The 17,961-nt window shown below is 39.9% G+C and overlaps 1 protein-coding gene across 1 annotated transcript; it reads left to right on the top strand.

Annotated features, from left to right (window-relative positions):
• Window positions 1–1,235: 1,235 nt before the first annotated feature.
• Window positions 1,236–17,624, top strand: zbtb41 (zinc finger and BTB domain containing 41). Its single transcript, XM_061732900.1, has 11 exons — window positions 1,236–1,359; window positions 3,385–4,638; window positions 6,805–7,012; window positions 9,271–9,340; window positions 9,573–9,720; window positions 9,930–10,059; window positions 10,171–10,266; window positions 10,354–10,460; window positions 10,581–10,686; window positions 14,718–14,806; window positions 14,940–17,624. Exons 1-11 carry the CDS (start codon window positions 1,251–1,253, stop codon window positions 15,563–15,565), a joined length of 2,943 nt encoding a protein of 980 aa, XP_061588884.1. The 5' UTR covers window positions 1,236–1,250; the 3' UTR covers window positions 15,566–17,624.
• Window positions 17,625–17,961: the final 337 nt, after the last annotated feature.

The raw sequence follows: 17,961 nt of genomic DNA on the forward strand, positions 1-17,961 counted from the left end.
GAAAAAAGAAAACCCACCTAACTTAACAATTATCATGATATTTCTTCATCAAACTAGCTTTTATTATTCTTTTAAATGTAATGTTTGATTTGCATTCTTTGGCTTCTGTATCCAGATTGTTCCATAAACTGATACCTTTTACAGAAACACAACGTTCCATTAATTTTGTCCTGAACTTTGGTTTTTTAAAGATCTCTGTTCCTTTTAAGTTATACTTATTTTCTCTTTTTTTCAAATGTTTTTTGTATTGATTGGCACATTTTTTTATGAGCTTTCCACATAATTTGCAGAATTCTGTGGTCCACTAATTCAAGAAATGTCAACAGTTTTAACTGAAGGAATAATGGATTTGAAGGATGACAGGTCAGTAGTTTCAGTGTGGTACAGAAGAGGAGGCACACAAGTTGATTTGAATGAGATTCTGCTGGTTGTATTTTTACATTTCAGAAAGGCTTGTACCTTAAGTACGTTGCCCTTTTCTTTTTTTGTTTGTTTGTTTTGTTACAATCTGTGTTTACTACCAGCTCGACGACCGCCCTCTAGCGTCTGAATGAGGAATACCACCGTAGGGATAAATCCACAATAAAACCACGAGTGACTAATCGATGTAAAGTAATAATGAGGGGGCTTGTTTTTTTATTTTTTATTTTGAATGCATTTTTTATTGTTTTATTTGCATTAATTCATTTTAGAGTCTCTACAGTTATACATTTCAGAATTATTTTAACACTGAAAGAAGTTCTGCGCTCAATAACTTCGATTAACAGTCTGTACCTGAAGCATACATTTACGTCTCTCGGTGTTAGATTAATATAGCAAACTGCATTAATATAATTTACAATAGTTTGATAAGTAACAACACAATTTGCAGTCAATGGATATAGATTTTTAAATTCCTATATTATAATTTGTACATTAAACATCTAAGTGAATTGAAAAATACTTGGGAATGAACTAATCTGACTACATTACCCATAATGCCCTCTCGCAATTAACGCTTAGATGTTTTCGAATACGTCACATCCTTCACGTTTAGTTAAGTTTTTTGCATTTCATTTCTGAATGAAAATGTTTCCTACAGAAACATCATTCGTTAACTTATATGCTGGTTAGGCTATATTTCTTAAATTGTTTTTTATTTTATTATTCTTTTGCATATGATTACGTCACACAACATGAGCGCCGCTGTAGCTGCATCAGCCAATCAGCGAGCGGCTTGTTTCGGGGTGTAAAACGTTTCTGGTGGCTGTATGGGCGTTACAGACATCAGGAAATTTGTATTCCTCTGTCTATTTTCTTACTTTGTCTTATCACCCGGGGGGGAAAAATCACTCTACAAGCACCTCACGTGTGTCATAGGTAAGGATCCTTTGGACACATGTTGTTAGATAGTTTGTGCGTTTCAGAGGGAATGTAAAAGGTCGTTTGTCAACACTCTCCTCGGTGGGGGCCCCGCCCGTAGGGGTCCTTGAGGTGGGACACGATTTACAAATGCAACTGTCTTACTGTCAATGATCACGATGAGGCGTGTTACCTCTGTCATACCTGCAGAATGCAGCGCTAATAGACTATTTCCAGCGTTACAACAGATGCAGGAGTGCATCAAACGACCACAAAAGATCGTCATTGCAAATGTTTTTAATGCACATCCTTGACATTTACAATTTCCCACAACAACTTGCAATAATATTAGCTTCGTTTTATAAATAACATCGTGCTTTAAGAGTCCAAAAAGGAAGTTATCTTGGCTTGAAGGCATATAGCCTATGTGGATGTCTGAAATCTCTAGAAAACCAAAAATCTGACATGAACACAAAAACTCTGCCTCTTAATATGGGACAGATTTGTGATATTTAATGAGCTGTTCACATTTGTAGGGTACTGTGACGTCAGAGACCCGAGTAAAATGATCCATTATTCCAATTAGTATCTCACTTCATATTGTATTGGATGTACATTAAACGTGAACACGGCTAAGCTTTTATACAGATTAGAAGAGAGGGGGCTGCTGATGAGAACACATGTGTAATTGCATTGTTGTACTCTATGTAAGTGGTATTTTAAGCCATGCATGTCACAGACATTTGATTAAAATTTCAGGCTGCATATATATATAGAATAGAATAGAATAAACTTTATTGATCCCCCAGAGGGGAAATTCACTTGTGCAGCAGCAAACATACACACGCTCTACAATTTTTACAAAATATACAGAAAAGTACGAAAAGGTATAAAAAAGTATATTCTAAAAAAATAACCAATAAATAGCTAAGTAAATAAAAAGAGCAATATTAAAAAAAAGGCAATGTACAAAAGAAGTACTAAACAAATAAAATATACATGTGCAAAGAGACAAATATACCAGTGATGCATTGAGAGAGAGAAGGTTATTGCACTTTTAAACTGTACTTGTGGAGTGACGTGAGCCATTACTTGAGCAGAAAGCAATTTACAAAAATGCTGACCATAAAATATATATATATATATATATATATATATATATATATATATATATATATATATATATATATATATATTAGTACTGGAGTTGAAATAAAAACGGTCCAAATCATCCCTCCTTTCCATCCCTTATGTCATTTCATCAATGAATGTGGTTTTACTGCTATTTCCACATTTAGAGTCATCACCAGAAAAATAACTTATTTTCACCCGTTTCAAGTAAATTTTCACTTGAAATAAGTAGGAAAATCTGTCAGTGGGATTTTTCTACTTATTTCAAGTGAAAATCTACTTGAAACAGGTGAAAATTGTTGTTTTTTCCAGTGATGAGTCTTGTTTTAAGTGTAATGAGATTTTTTTTACTAAAATGAGACATTTTAACTAGAAATAAGACAAATATTCTTGTTAAGATTTTGAGTTTTTGCAGTGATCCATTTTACTTATCCTGTGAAGGACAGAGTCATATTGATAAGTTCAGAAAACTGTTTTTCATTGTTGTGTTTTGATGTATTTGATGTAAGCCCAGTGGATATTTAAAGCTTACAGAAGGCTGCATTTTACTGCTGCTATGTCATTCCTGCAGTATTTCTGCAGCTGTTTTGGTCACTGCTATTATTTGTAATATATTATATTATAATCAGCACAAATTATCTGTCCCCATATGATAAAATCCACCACCCCCCCTGATTGTTTTTTTACAACTCGAGTACTGCATATATATATATATATATATATATATATATATATATATATATATATATATATATATATATATATATATATATATATATATATATATATATATATATATATATATATATATATATATGTGTATATATATGTATATATGTATATATTTATATGCCCATTTTCACATGGGTTAGCACATGTATTCATTCTCACTGTTTTTACTCTGCTTTTCAGGAACTGAACATGGTAGCCCAATCAACAGCCCAATGACAAGAAAGGCGACTACAATGTTGCGTCCCAAGCGTGGGAAGCTGGTCGGTTCCAGCAGTGTCTGTCCCACAGACCCGTCCACTGCACCGGGCTTCAGTCTGCCGGCGAACTCCAAACCTGTCCAAGAGCCGCCCTCAAAAACCCGCCGCCTGACTCTGCCGCAGCACAGCCAGAGCCTCCTCCGGTTTCTGAACGAGGATCGGACCCGCCAGACGTTCTGTGACGTGACAGTGTCCGTGGGCAGGAAGGTCTACAGCGCCCACAAGGTGGTGCTGGCTCACGGCAGCAGCTACTTCCACGCAGAACTGTCCAAGAGCTCCGCTCCAACAACACACGTGACTCTAGACCATGTGGAGGATTCAGTTTTCCAGCACCTTCTGGGCTTTTTGTACACTGCAGAGTGTCTCGTTGCAGATACGGACCTCCCAGCTCTCGCTGAAGCAGCTCGATTCCTGGATATGATGGATATATTAAAGCTGGTATATGAGGAAGAGGTTTGCGACCCTGCTGATGTAATCCATGCCCAGGCTGAGCTGAGAGAGTCTTCCCAGGTGGAGGGAACCTCCACTGACGTGGCAGGGACTGATCCGGACATGCAATGCCCATCTGAGTATAAACAAACACTGTTCAACCGTCAGTTTGGCTTTGAAATATCGCAGCAGGACAGCGTTGCTGAGAGCACTAAGGGACATCAGGAGGCCTCCCCTGAAGATGTGAAGATGGCAGGTCAAACGGGGGCAAACACGCGGAGATCAGCTCGTAGGAGGAGAACACCTACCAAATATAAAAGGGATGATGTACAGCACTCCGTCACGGCCCCTCTGGAGAAACATATAACCTCCAGGAACGAGGCTGAGGGAGCCGGAGACGATGCTGCAGAAAACCAAACCCTCAAAGTGGACGTAAGTGAGATCCCTAAACCAGATCAGAAGGACGACATCATGGACGAGGATGGGGAGGATGACGAGCGAATGGACACGAACACGGGCGGTGCTGCCCAACAGAGAGGTGGTGAGGCCGGCGGGGCGGAGAGGAGCGGAGGTGAGGGCAGTTCCTATGGAGACGGGACGGAAGAGCAGTCTGGAGGAGTCCCAGCAGCCGGGAGGTCCAACCAGAGTGTGATGGTGTTTCCTGAGGGCCTGGCCCCCATCATCATCCAAGCCGCCAGCAAAAGGATCCTCAAGTGTCCCAAATGTGACAAGACGTTTGATCGTGCAGGTGAAGACCATGAAGTTAGATTTTTATTCACAACACTGTTATAAATCCAGCAGGCGTCCTTCAGCCTGAAGCACAATCGGCAGAGGTGTCTTCAGTATTCACATTCATTACTCAGGTAGAAGTATAGATACTAGAGTTTATAAATACTCCTGTAGAAGTTGAAGTATCAACTCAAGTTTTTTACTCAAGTAAAAGTATAAAAGTACTGGTTTAAAAACTACTTAAAGTATAAAAGTAAAAGTAATGTAAGGGGGAAAAAGCCATTGAAAATGAATGCATCTTAGTATAATGCAAATATATTAAAGAAGCATATATGTGTACTATTGAGCATTAACATGTGTTTCAGAGAGCAGGAGAAATGATGAATAATTGCCTATAAGTATTGTAATGGTGCAAAAAGTCAAACTTCAGAGGCATGTTATCATTTATCCTAACCTTTATTGGAATGTACATCCAAGTTTAGTTGCAGGAATCTGAGGGAACGGATGTAAGAACAAAACTGGACAAGAACATCTGAAACAACCACAACCAAATTCACTCTATCCGGATGGAGCAATTTAACTGGATAGTTTTTATTTAAAGGCCGAAATGAAATAGAGTAACAAGGCTGTTTTTAAAATGTAAGGAGTAAAAGTAAAAAGTAATCTGAAAAATAATTACTCCAGTGAAGTATAGATAACCAAAATTTCTACTTAAGTAAGGTAACGAGGTATTTGTACTTCGTTACTTGACACCTCTGACAATCGGCATACAGACGAGGGCAAATTACTTGGTAATTACTTGGTACTGTAACTGCCATGCAAAAGAAAAGAAAAACCCACAAGAAAAGTAAATCGATCAATCAGTTAAACTTTATTGGTAAAGCACTTTTCTACAACTGGAGCAGCACAAAGTGCTTCATATAACTAAAAAGCACAATAACAAAAGAAAAGAACAGAGCCTCCCAGCTTTGACCAACGCACATCACCACTGTCGTGCACGTGAAAGCAACACACACGTAAACATCTAAATGATGTTAAAAGTAGAGCAAGAACGGAAGCAGCTATCTTCAGTTTTTTGAGAAAACAGCATCATTCATAGCTCAACTCAAACCAGACTTTGGTTCTCATTTTAAAGAATATTTAAGGTACTAAAACAATTGAAGGAGGCCTTTGCTGAAAGCTAACGTCTCTCCAGGGGTGTTTGGCGCCCACAAACCCTGACAACCCCACAGGAGCGCTGAGAACAAACCAGGGTTCCTCTCCCCTTCAGCCGGGAGGACGGGGTGTCTGTGCTTTCTAAAAATGAGCAGATTTTCCACTTTTCCCCACATTCACAGGAATCCAGCGCTGGTTTTTGATCTTCAGCAGGATTTAATCCTTTTCTTAAAGAACTTTTAGGGTGTGATTAATAGGCCTGTGTTGAAAAGATCGATTTTCCGATTCTAAATCGATTCATATGTCTAAAGATCGATTTAAAAAATCATCATTACTTTACAAATTTTGGTAGTTTTTTGTTTATGCCCAAAAAAGGAATGTTTTGTCGGACACGAGCATAACCATGTTTTTGCCTTTAAATATGTTTAAAGGTATGAAAACATTAAAGTTTTCAGTTGTAATTGCATAAATTGTCTATATTTATTTGCTTTACGTACCATCTTGGGGTTACTTTTGCATAAAATGCTAAAAACCAAATTCTCATAAATGAGGAAAAAATTAAACTGATTTCATAGGGCCCTATCTCTGTTTCCTCCCTGGATCTGTTTGATAATTCTGACCCACATGATGTTTCTGAAAGCAGTTCTATCAGCATTCTGGGAGCTGATTGGTCCTTACAGCATCATTAGCTGCAATACTTGCTTTTAATCTCAATATAATACTAGTATTAATATGTTGCATAACTACAGTCAGAAAATTCATGCAACAGCTCAAAAAACAGTTGTAATAACACTAACCCAAATCAATATCGGAATCGAATCGGATCGAAAAAAATCCTAATAATCGATTCTGAATCTTAAAAATCGGAATTGAATCGATTCTTGACATTTGAATGGATCTCCAGCCCTAGTGACTAAACTGTGGTCACGGCTGTAGAGGTGTCAGGTTTATCAACTTCATTGATCGTATTGGATCAGAAGGGCTTCTGACTGCATCACTTAACCCTTGTTTTTGCTGCTTTTGCTTACAGGGAAATATGAGAGTCACACGAGAGTGCACACAGGAGAGAAGCCGTTCCAGTGTGACGTCTGCCTCCAGTGCTACTCCACCAAGTCCAACCTGACCGTGCACAAGAAGAAGCACAGCAGCGACGCTCCCTTCCAGAAGAAGGAGCACAAATGTCCCTTCTGCAACAAGCTCCACGCGAGCAAGAAAACTCTGGCCAAGCACGTCCGGAGGTGAGATGGAGCTACACTCATCAACTTTACGCTGAGGAGGCTGTTGTAAGGGGGTGGAGCCGGACGCAGCTAAGAGCACAGGTCACACATTTACGCCTACACAGAAGACACGCTTAGGGAAAACTTCACACTCGTTAGTCATGAAAAGCTTGAGTTCAAGCGTCATTAAGCCTAACCCCGCCCGTCCATGCAGACCGGCGGCCACAGGTGGACGAGGGAGGGGAGGCGGGATCCACATACGTGAGCCATTAGAAGCTTTTAGTCCTTCTCTGGGTCTAAGAACGAGATGACGAAGCTGGAATGAGGCATGCTGAGATGATCTGCCCGAGTTAACGCCCACAGATCGTTTCACTTATCACTCAGTTCATATGTTTTGTTAGTATTAGTTAGTGTTGGTGATGATCTCATGCTGTATTCACTTAATTTTAAGCCTTGGTACGGACAACCTGTTCTTTTTTTATTATATAGATATATAAACACTATTAATTGAAAGAAGATCTTTTTTTTCTTATCTATATATATATATATATATATATATATATATATATATATATATATTATAATAATCCATTTAATAGTACCTTATACGTGTATATATATATATATAGTAGTAATAAAGTATATATATATATTTTACGGTTAATGTAGAAAAACAGCTATTTTGCAAAATAGCCGGCTAATGTGCAAAATAACCGTCAGGGCGGTTAATGTAGAAAAACGTCTATTTTGCAAAGTACATACATTTTTAAGCTCATGGTGCGCGTACATCACATTTTTAATCATCTCTCCAGTCTCGATGCTCCGGTCTCGTGGCATGCCGTGGCAATTATAGCAATTATTCTGAGTCCAAATCCCATGCAGTATATTCCTAACTTGAGTATTCCAAAACGAATAATGCAAACTACGGATCACGTCATTGGCAGCCCAGAATAGAGCGCCACCGAGGTGGCAAAGCTCAGTGGAGTGAACTCACCTCTACCAGCCTTGTAGGTCTGGGAAATGTACTCACAAATATCCAGTGTGACAGTCTTTGTGAGGAAAGATCTATTCTTCTCTTTGCACCTCCAAAACAGACAAACAGTTGTTGCGTCTCTCTCATGGAAGGTGAAGCTCCTAAACCTGGATCGCGCAAACCCGAATCGTGCAAACCCGAAGCGCATGATGAGATGAGGTCTCTCCTCCTCCTCCATTTGCACAAATTGATGAAACCAAAACAAACTAAGCAAACGTAATTCATGTGGTAGATAGAGTCCAGTTACTACAGAATAGCCTATGGTTCAGTTGAATGGATGAAATTCGCGCTTCAAACCAGTCACTTACAGTCGCCAATCAGTCCAGTTGGTGCGTAGCAGCCAATGGAAGAAGCCGATATGCTGCACATGCTTGTTGTTGACAAGGCTGTTTATGGCTGTTGAAGAAGAATAACGTTACACTCCCCGAAAAAGTGTCCACAGCATTAACCGGCTACTGCCGTTTTTCTACATTAGCCGCCCTGACGGTTATTTTGCATATTAGCCGGCTATTTTGCAAAATAGCCGCTTTTCTACATTGACCGTAACATATATATTATATAAGAATACATTTAATAGTACAGTACCTTATACGTGTATATATATAGTAGTAGTAAAGTGTATGTATATATATATATATATATATATATATATATATATATATATATATATATATATATATATATATATAAAATCATGGTGCTCTGTTGAAAGCTGTCAAACCAATTTTCACTTCCAGTCGTCTGATATGACGTCTGTAATAAGAACTCTAATTTCACACCTCAGGATTGCAGTTGTTGGATGAAATTCCCCGGAGGCAGAAAATGATTTAAACAGTGTCGGTTATGTTGTAAATCAGGGGTGCCCAATCCTGGTCCTCGAGAGCCCCTATCCAGCATGTTTTAGATGTTTCCCTGTTGAAGCACACCGTGATAAAAGTAGCTGTTTCAACAACAGAACTGTCCAGACCTTTATGACAAGCTAATGATGACCACTAATTAGAATCAGGTGTGAGGAAGCAGGGAAACATCTAAAACATGCTGGATAGGAGCTCTCGAGGACCAGGATTGGGCACCCCTGTTGTAAATGATCGCTTTGACTTTTTTTTTTTTTTTAGATAAAATACATCATTTTTTGTCAGTGTCACTGGTTGTTGATTCTCTCCTGATATGTTTTGTGAGCGTGTGGGTGGATCTGCTGCTGGAGGATTAACCCCCAACCCCGTCCCCACCCCTCTTTACCTTCCAGGTTTCATCCGGATCACACTCAGGAGTTTTTTACCAAGAGGAAGAGGAAGAGCGAAGGCTGGAAATGTGCTGTAAGCAATAACTTCTGTTCTAAAACTCTTTTATCTAACTGTTCTTGCACGTCTCAACGCATTTGGTGTTCTCTGTCTATTTTACTTTTTTGTTTGTTGCAATCGTTGGATATAAATGTATTAAATGGATATATACCTTTTAATTTGTTAAACAATCCTGAATCAAGCCCCCCCAGCACCCACTATATTTTAAAGTCTTGACCGTCACTAATTGTGTAATTTTCTGAAGCAGATTTGCTCAAAGATGTTCAGCCGCAGGCCTCACCTGCAGGAGCACATGATCCTGCACACGCAGGACCGCCCGTTCAAGTGCTCCTTCTGCGACGAATACTTCAGGTCCAGGTTCGCCAGGCTCAAGCATCAAGAAAAGCATCACTTAGGTGGGAAATAGTTCATGAAAAAGAGTAGATCTTTGTCACAACTTTAAAACTGAGCTGTAAAACAAAAAGATTCTATTTTCCAAGTGACGATAAATGACAAATGTTCAAGGCTTAAGATGATTTTATGGCCATACGTCTTACAGCTTCTAAAGCATTTAGAGATTCTGCATTTAACCTTGTTCAGAGATTTAGTTTTGTTTCGTTCGCAGGTCCGTTTCCATGTGAGATCTGCGGCCGTCAGTTTAATGACACGGGAAACAAAAAGAGACACATAGAGTGCACACATGGAGGCAAAAGAAAATGGACCTGCTTTGTTTGTGGAAAGTCAGTAAGAGAAAGGTACCGTTTTATTTAGCTTTTATTCGCCACACTTGGTCTGTTTAAAATCACACCGCTTGAGTCGTTAGAGTAAACGGAGGAAATGTTGCCCCCTGTGTGTTGCCCTGGCAGGACGACGTTGAGGGAGCACCTGAGGATCCACAGCGGAGAGAAGCCTCATCTGTGCAGCATTTGTGGTCAAAGTTTCCGTCACAGCAGCTCCTACAGGTGACGTCGGCGTCCGTCGCAGGTTGCGGTGAATATTTCAGCCGTTCAGAGGCTCACTAATCAGGTCTAAACATCCTTTTTGTACAGGCTCCACCTGCGGGTTCACCATGACGACAAGCGCTACGAGTGTGACGAGTGTGGGAAAACCTTCATCCGCCACGACCACCTGACCAAACATCAGAAAATACACTCTGGTCAGTGTTAAAGACGCCACAGTCGTGATCCTGAGTTGTTTCTGCGGCTCACGCTGGCACGCGTCAGCAGCACTTCCCCCTAACTTACCCAGTCTTCAACGCAGTCTGTGTTTGTTACAGGGGAGAAAGCCCATCAGTGCGAAGAGTGTGGGAAATGCTTCCGGCGCCATGACCATCTAACCGTCCACTACAAAAGTGTTCACCTGGGAGAGAAGGTCTGGCAGAAGTACGTGGCTTTTGCTCCGGTGATGGTGATGGTGATGATGGTGATGTGATAGTGATGGTGATGATGAAGAAGAAGAAGAAGATGATGATGATGATGATGATGATGATGATGATGATGATGATGATGATGATGATGATGATGATCATAGACATATATACGTAGACGCCACATCGAGTGTTCTTGCTCGCTGCTGCGATACATCAACGTCGCCGCCTTATTGGATGTTCAAGACTGCGCTGTAAACTAATACAAGTAAATTGACTTATTTTCATAAAGCGCCTTTCTACAAAGAAATTTACGTTTTACGCCCCATTTATTCATTCACACACGCACTAATATACTTGGGAAACAGTTAGGCACCAAATATAATATATTTAATAGGAGTAATTCATGTTATATCAGCTATACAAGCTGCTATACAAGGTGGTACAAGGTAGTGCCGAAAAACAATATATATCCTCCCTCACAAACATAAGAAAAATAGAGAAACATATTTTCTCATCAACAAAACAAATTTTAAATTTGTCAAATAACAAAATAACATATTTGAACCATTTGTCAGAAAATAAAATAACATTTGAACCATTTATCAGAAAATAAAATAACATTTGAACCATTTTTCAGACAATAAAACAATAAAAATCTGAAAAATGGTTCAAATATGTTATTTTGTTACTTGAAAAATTAAAAATATGTTTATGTAAAATATGCTTTGTTGATGAGAAAATATGTTTCTCTATTTTTCTTATTTTTGTGAGGGGGGATATATATTGTTTTTCGGCACTACCTTGTTCTCTATAGCTGATATAACATGAATTACTCCTATGTGGGATTAATAAAGTTCTTATTTTTAAGAATCTCAGAAAATTAAATATATTATATTTGGTGCCTAACTGTTTCCCAAGTATATTAGTGTGTGTGTGAATGAATAAATGGGGCGTAAAACGTAAATGTATTTGTAGAAAGGCGCTTTATGAAAATAAGTCCATTTACTTGTATTAGTTTACAGTGCAGTCTTGAACATCCAATATGGCGGCGACGTTGACGTATCGCAGCAGCGCTCGATGGGGCGTCTACGTATATATGTCTATCAGAGGTGGAAAAAGTACAAAAATATTGTACTTAAGTAAAAGTACAAATTTTCTGCTTGAAAATTACTTAAGTAAAAGTAAAAAGTACCCATTAAGAAAATTACTTAAGTAAAAGTATAAAAGTACCTCAACTTAAATATAATAAAGTACAACAAGTACATGGGTTAAAATGTACTTAAGTACAAAAGTAAAAAGTACAAAGTACAAAGTACAAAATTCAAAGTACAAAATTATTTTCAAAAGGATTGCAAAGAAATGAAGAATCCAAGAATTTGCTTACAACTCTAAATAATGGTGATATTATTCTGACCCCTTTAGCGTTTGTTTCCATTACCCCATTTTAATTTCTCCCTTTGCTCATCACTGCTGCTGTACCCCATTGGCCCCGCTGACAGGTTCACCCCCAGCCTGTAGTATGCAGTGACAACATTAAGCAACCCCAGCTGATAAAGGATGAGACTTTTGAACTTTTAAATGCCAAAATCACCTTAGAAGGGGTGGAATCAAAGAATGGTGCGCATGGACACGCGTCGGCTGCCGCTCAAGGCTGATTTATGGTTCCGCGTTACACCAACGTACCCTACGGCGAGGCTCTGCGTCGATTTAACGCAGTACCATAATTCAGGCTTCAGTCCTCCTCGGTACTCGACGCGACGGCGGTTCCCCCGGCCTTCCGGCCCGCCTCTGCGGCGCAACTCTCCCGGGAGCTGCGGCTCCTTCTCGGTATATTCACGCGCCCCCCTTCCTTCCCGCCCGCCTCATGGTTCCGCGTTAAATCGACGCACACCTTACGCCGTATGCTACGGCGTAGGGTGTGCGTCGCCGCGTACCCTACGCTGTAGCTCTGCGCCGGTGTAACGCGGAACCATAAATCAGCCCCCGCTGTGCTGTTCTTTAATTTGTAGCGAGTAACGACGTGTCCAATTTTAAATGTAGCGGATTAAAAGTACGATTATTTCCTTGAAAATGTAACGAAGTAAAAGTAAAAGTACAGAAAAATGAAAGTATCAATAAAAGTACAAATTCTCAAAAATCTTACTTAAGTAAAATAACGAAGTACTTGTAGTTCGTTACTTTACACCACTGATGTCTATGATGATGATGATGATGTTGGTGATGATGATGGTTATGGTGACGTGATGGTGACAATCTTCACTTTCCTGATCAACCTGGACGTTTAGTTTTGTTTCCACAAAACACAGTCAAACAGAAAAGACTTTCAAACTAACAAACAACCGTCATCAGTGAAACTGTAAACGGCAATTCAAGTGCGTCTTGTCTCAAGTAAACTAAGAATCCAGAAGTTTTGTTTGTTAATGGTTTTGCTAATTCAGCATCGTTGTACGATGACTTGAAAGTTGAAAGTGCGTTTCTGTTTGATTGCATCTTAAAGCAACATGTGGAGATTTTCTTCTAACGTGTGTTTTAATCACATCAGCGACGGTGATTAAGAGGTTATACTGCCAACGTTTGACCGATCAAAACTGACAGATCTGGACGTCACTTAAACAAACTCTCGACACAGTGGAGTGAATGAATGAATGAGTGAGTGAGTGAGTGAATGAAGGAATGAACCAACCAATGATGCACCACACACACTTGTTTCCAAACCAAGAAGCCTTTTAAATCCTGATTTGAGCTCGGACGTGCAACTGGCCTCCTCGTCTGTTTCCGTAGCAACGGTTCTTCAGACCGTCCAACAGACATCCTGAAGTTTATCTTCAAGTGTCTGTATCATTTGAGCTCTGAAGTTCTCCTGTCTCCCTCAAAATGGGATGTCGACACAGGGGCTTTTTTTATTCCCTTTTTCAGTAAAAGCAAAACAAGATCATCGTAGAATCCTAATATTTTACTCTCACATTCACGTTGTTCTTGATGTGAAGAGCCAAGTACATCGATATTTCCCCTTCAGATTATTTTCAGTTTTACACCGTTTACCTGTGTGTTGTAAAAGTGATTTAAGCTCCGCGTCTATAGTGGGAGCCTCTGAGCTAAGAATGGCAAAGGTTCCTTTCTGTTGCTTTAAAGCCACAAAACCACTTGTGACCACTCGGAGGCTTATTGATCTGTTCACAGAGCAGCAACTGACACCTTGTACTGACGAGGGGACGGGACGGCACATCTGTAAAACCCCTTCATTCATTCCCTTTAATGCCATCTGCTGACACATGATCAATATTGTGATGTGCTGCCCTCATGTGGTCAGAGGTCATACTGCTACTCAGAGTGACCGAAGAAACAAAAATGACTGCATAAAAGCGTGATTTTTGAAAGCGATTTTTCATTCTGTGCTCTTATCACGGTTCATACGTTTTGAAAAAACCTGGAAAAGTCATGGAATTTGAAAATTTCATTTTCAAGGCCTGGAAAAGTTTTGGAAACATAAGTTCACCCCAAAAGTTTTGGAAAAGTCATGGAATTTATTTTTCTCACTTGATAACATTTAGTAATAACAGCCTATAAGGTAGATTTAAAGGAGCATGAGGCAGGATTTATGAAAAAAAATGCATATACGTTTTAATTTTTCTAGTAATAATGTCAGATGAAGCGTTCCAAACCCAAAAGAATGAGCCCTCTAGTGTATCTCTCCGTTGCCGTTGTCCTGTGGATGTGACGTCACATGACGCTGCATGTGCGTTCTCCCCGTTCTCCCGTGCCGGCTTCACTGTTGGCTGCAGTACCCCCAACGGCCGTCGTGGTGAAGGGTGGCGCTAGAGAGTCTCATTTCTTAAAAGGAGCCTCATGCTCCTTTAAAATTGATCAATAGATATTTCGTATAGAAAAGTCTTGTGTGTTCTCACGTGTGATGTGCCTAGTATCTTCAGAGGTCATGTATAATCATGGAAACTTGCTGCCAAGTCATGGAAAAGTCATGGTTGGTTAAAATGTGTCTGAACCCTGTCTTATGTACTTTTCTTTTGTTTTTATCATGATGTTTAGGTATAAGACTGCTGTTCATCAGTGTGAGGTTTGTAAGAAAGAATTTAAAGGAAAGTCCAGCTTAGAAATGCACTTCAGGACTCACTCAGGTAAGAAAAAAAAGCATTCAGTACATTAAATTCAAAGACTTATGAGGACAGAACAGTAGAATGGTTAATACTCATTTTTTTTGAATGTCCCTGACATGATGAAACACTGTCTGAAAACACTCTTGCGTTCCAGGTGATAAGCCCTACCGATGTCCAGAGTGCCATCAAATGTTTCGGATTAAGAAGACCTTAACCAAGCACATGGTGATTCACTCAGATGCTCGTCCTTTCAACTGCCCCCATTGCAGCGCCACCTTTAAAAGAAAAGACAAGCTCAAGTACCACGTGGACCATGTTCACAGCGCCCGTTTCAGTGAACGGCCCCTCGGCGAGAACAAAGTGGTCTCTGTTTCTTTTGAAGAAAACCCAAAGACATACCAGGATGAACACAAGTCATCCCTGCGGAGCAGCTCCCCCCCCACCGGCGTCTGCATACCCATCACCATAGTGACCGTCCCCGTGACGGGAGCGGCGTCGGGCGACCTGCACGCCCACCGGGCCTCGCCTCTCTCTTCCCAGACTCACGCCGTCGTCGGCATGCAGGCTCCCGGGCAGCAGCAGGGCTCCGGCTACCAGGCGGCGGCGGACCTGGCCTTCTTGGAGAAGTACACCCTCACCCCGCAGCCCGCCAACATCGTCCATCCGGTGAGGCCCGATCAGATCCTGGACCCTCGGGAGCAGTCCTACCTGGGCACGCTGCTGGGGCTGGATGCAGCTTCCTCGGAGCAGAACCTCTCCAACTCTGATCACACTCACTGACTGCGTTTACATGCATCAATAACCCTTTTAAAACCCGAATATTAACCCGAATTTGCACGGCCATGTAAACACCAATAACCCCTTTGAATAACCCGAATTTGCTCATATTCGGGTTTTTAAAAACCCGAATATATGACCCCTGGGTTACTCCTTTTTAAAACCCGAATATTTGGTCATGTAAACGCCAAACGGAATATCCCCATCAAACGGAACATGAATTTGTTTTCTGCGCAGTTCTGTTTGCAAGGAATCCTGGGGCCGGATTCACCAATATGTTCTTAAGAACTATCTTAAGAAATGTCTTAAGATCTAAAATTAAGAAGTTCATAAGAAAGTTCTTAAGTGCAATTCCTTAATATTTTCTTAAGAACCGTGTTAAGAACTGTCATTTCTAACGAATTTCTTATTTTTCCTACTTAAGAACTTCTTAAATTATGGCTGTATCTGAAATGGCATACTAAGTACTACATGCTACATACTGCATCAGTATGTACTGTATACTGCATACTAAATGAAGGATTCAGTACGCCGCTCCAGCAGACCGTTCACACAGCAGTAGCAGCCAAGTATCCCAGAATTATATTATTATTATTATTATTATTCATTTCATTATACTATGTCGATGCACCGGAAGCGAGACTTCACTACACTGATGCATCGCTAAATGTGTTGAAAAAGGTGATATTAGTCTTACCTTTTCACAGAAGACATTTTAAGACAGGTCAAGGTTGTCTTAAAGTTAAGAAAAAAGTCAAGAACAAATTTGAGAACTTTTATTTCAAGAATACCATTTATTCTTAAGTTTTTTCTTAAGAAGAAAGTTGAGAAAATACTTAAGAACTTTTTTGGAGAATATGACTTCTTCTCCTTTTTCTTCTTAAGACTGAACTTAAGAAAAAAATGACACTTAAGAAGATTTTTTTTCTTAAGAATGTTTTGTGAATCCGGCCCCTGGTCTTTTGAGTCCAGGACGTACTTCTAAACACGGCGAAACGCAAGACCAGGCCACACTTTTGGAGTGAGGAGGAGACTAATCACTTCATAAATGTAATGAAGGATATGAACATTTCTGCATTTGTAGACGGTAGAAAGTACCGGGATAGAAGATTTACAAGAAGGTGTGCGAAAAGTTGCGCGAAGCAGGATTTGATTTGAATTTGGATACAGGAAGAAGAAGCAGAAATGACGCTAATTGCGTCATCACATTCTCTGCGCGTCGCTGGTTTGATCCAGATACCCCAAATGATTAATTACCATGTAAACAGGGATAACCCTGTTTGCTCACGCATGGAAACGGAATATTCCGAATGTTTCAGTAACCGGAATATTAGCAATAACCCGAATTTTGACTGCATGTAAACGTAGTCACTGAAACTCCCGCGGCAGGCAAAAGCCCTGATGGCAAGAAAAACGGTCGTGCAGTTTTCCATATGAGGACAAACATCTGTGCGTGCAAGAACTTTCTACAAGTGTGATGAAATGCAATTAAGAAAAGAATAAACAGTAAAATGGTCAAAATCTCTTGTTCTTTAGTTTGTTGGAATTAAAATACACCGTCACAAACGGTGAACAGTATCTTCGACCCCCTTAGGTCTGTTGGCACCACTTACCATCCAGGAAAGGTCTCTCCTATTGGTACTTTTCCACTAGTACCTACTCAGCCCGACTCGCCTCGGTTTGGTTCTTCTCCACTAGAGGTCTAACGTGTTGAGTAGATACTTTTCTGTAACTATTCTGCCGAGGTTCAAAGTGGCTGAGTCGGCTGTATCTGACATTATCACACTACAGACCACCGATTGGTCGGGGGGTTGGAGTCAGACGTCTGAGTCAGGATGTGACATCATTTCAAGAGCGACTCGCGGCTTCTTGTTCATTTTTTTTGCTGAGGAAAATATCCAGAGAGAGCTAGATGGGGCCACGAGGAATGAAAAAATATACCAATATTAATATAATTAAAGTAGAGTTAGTTGTAATTATAGTATAGTTAGTTATTATAAATACTTGTTAATAAATGATTAGTGAGTGGGGGTAGGATTAAATAAGTTTACACTTCTTCCTACTCCTTTTTGCACATGTAAATTAAGATATTAAGTGTTAAAGGATGAAATTCTTTGTATTTTTTTGTTTTGTTCTCTTATCTTCTCTTTTAATTGTTGTCTTTTTACATGTACAAAATAAATCAAATCAATCAATCAAAAAAAAAAAACAGGAGCTGTTTCAGTCCATGTCTGCTCAAGGCTACAAACGTCAGAGCAGCTTCGCTCCAACCCCGCCTACTTCTTTTTTTTATTTTATTTTTTTTGTTGTTTTTCCTGATAGAGACATGTTTACAGCTTTATTGAATTCCCATAGCTGTATTACCAAAACTACAGCAACACAGGATTTGGAAAGTGCCC

The sequence above is a fragment of the Cololabis saira genome, chromosome 10, assembly GCF_033807715.1.
Source record: "Cololabis saira isolate AMF1-May2022 chromosome 10, fColSai1.1, whole genome shotgun sequence".
In the NCBI taxonomy this organism is placed as follows: Eukaryota; Metazoa; Chordata; class Actinopteri; order Beloniformes; family Belonidae; genus Cololabis; species Cololabis saira.

What these genes read in the sequence shown, in the direction of transcription:
- zbtb41 (XM_061732900.1), top strand. Translation starts at nt 1,251, where the DNA reads ATGGGCGTTACAGACATCAGGAAATTTGTATTCCTCTGTCTATTTTCT. An exon ending in ACATCAGAAAATACACTCTG is followed by an intron (nt 10,461 to 10,580) that starts GTCAGTGTTAAA and finishes TGTTTGTTACAG; the next exon opens with GGGAGAAAGCCCATCAGTGC. An exon ending in GCACTTCAGGACTCACTCAG is followed by an intron (nt 14,807 to 14,939) that starts GTAAGAAAAAAA and finishes CTTGCGTTCCAG; the next exon opens with GTGATAAGCCCTACCGATGT.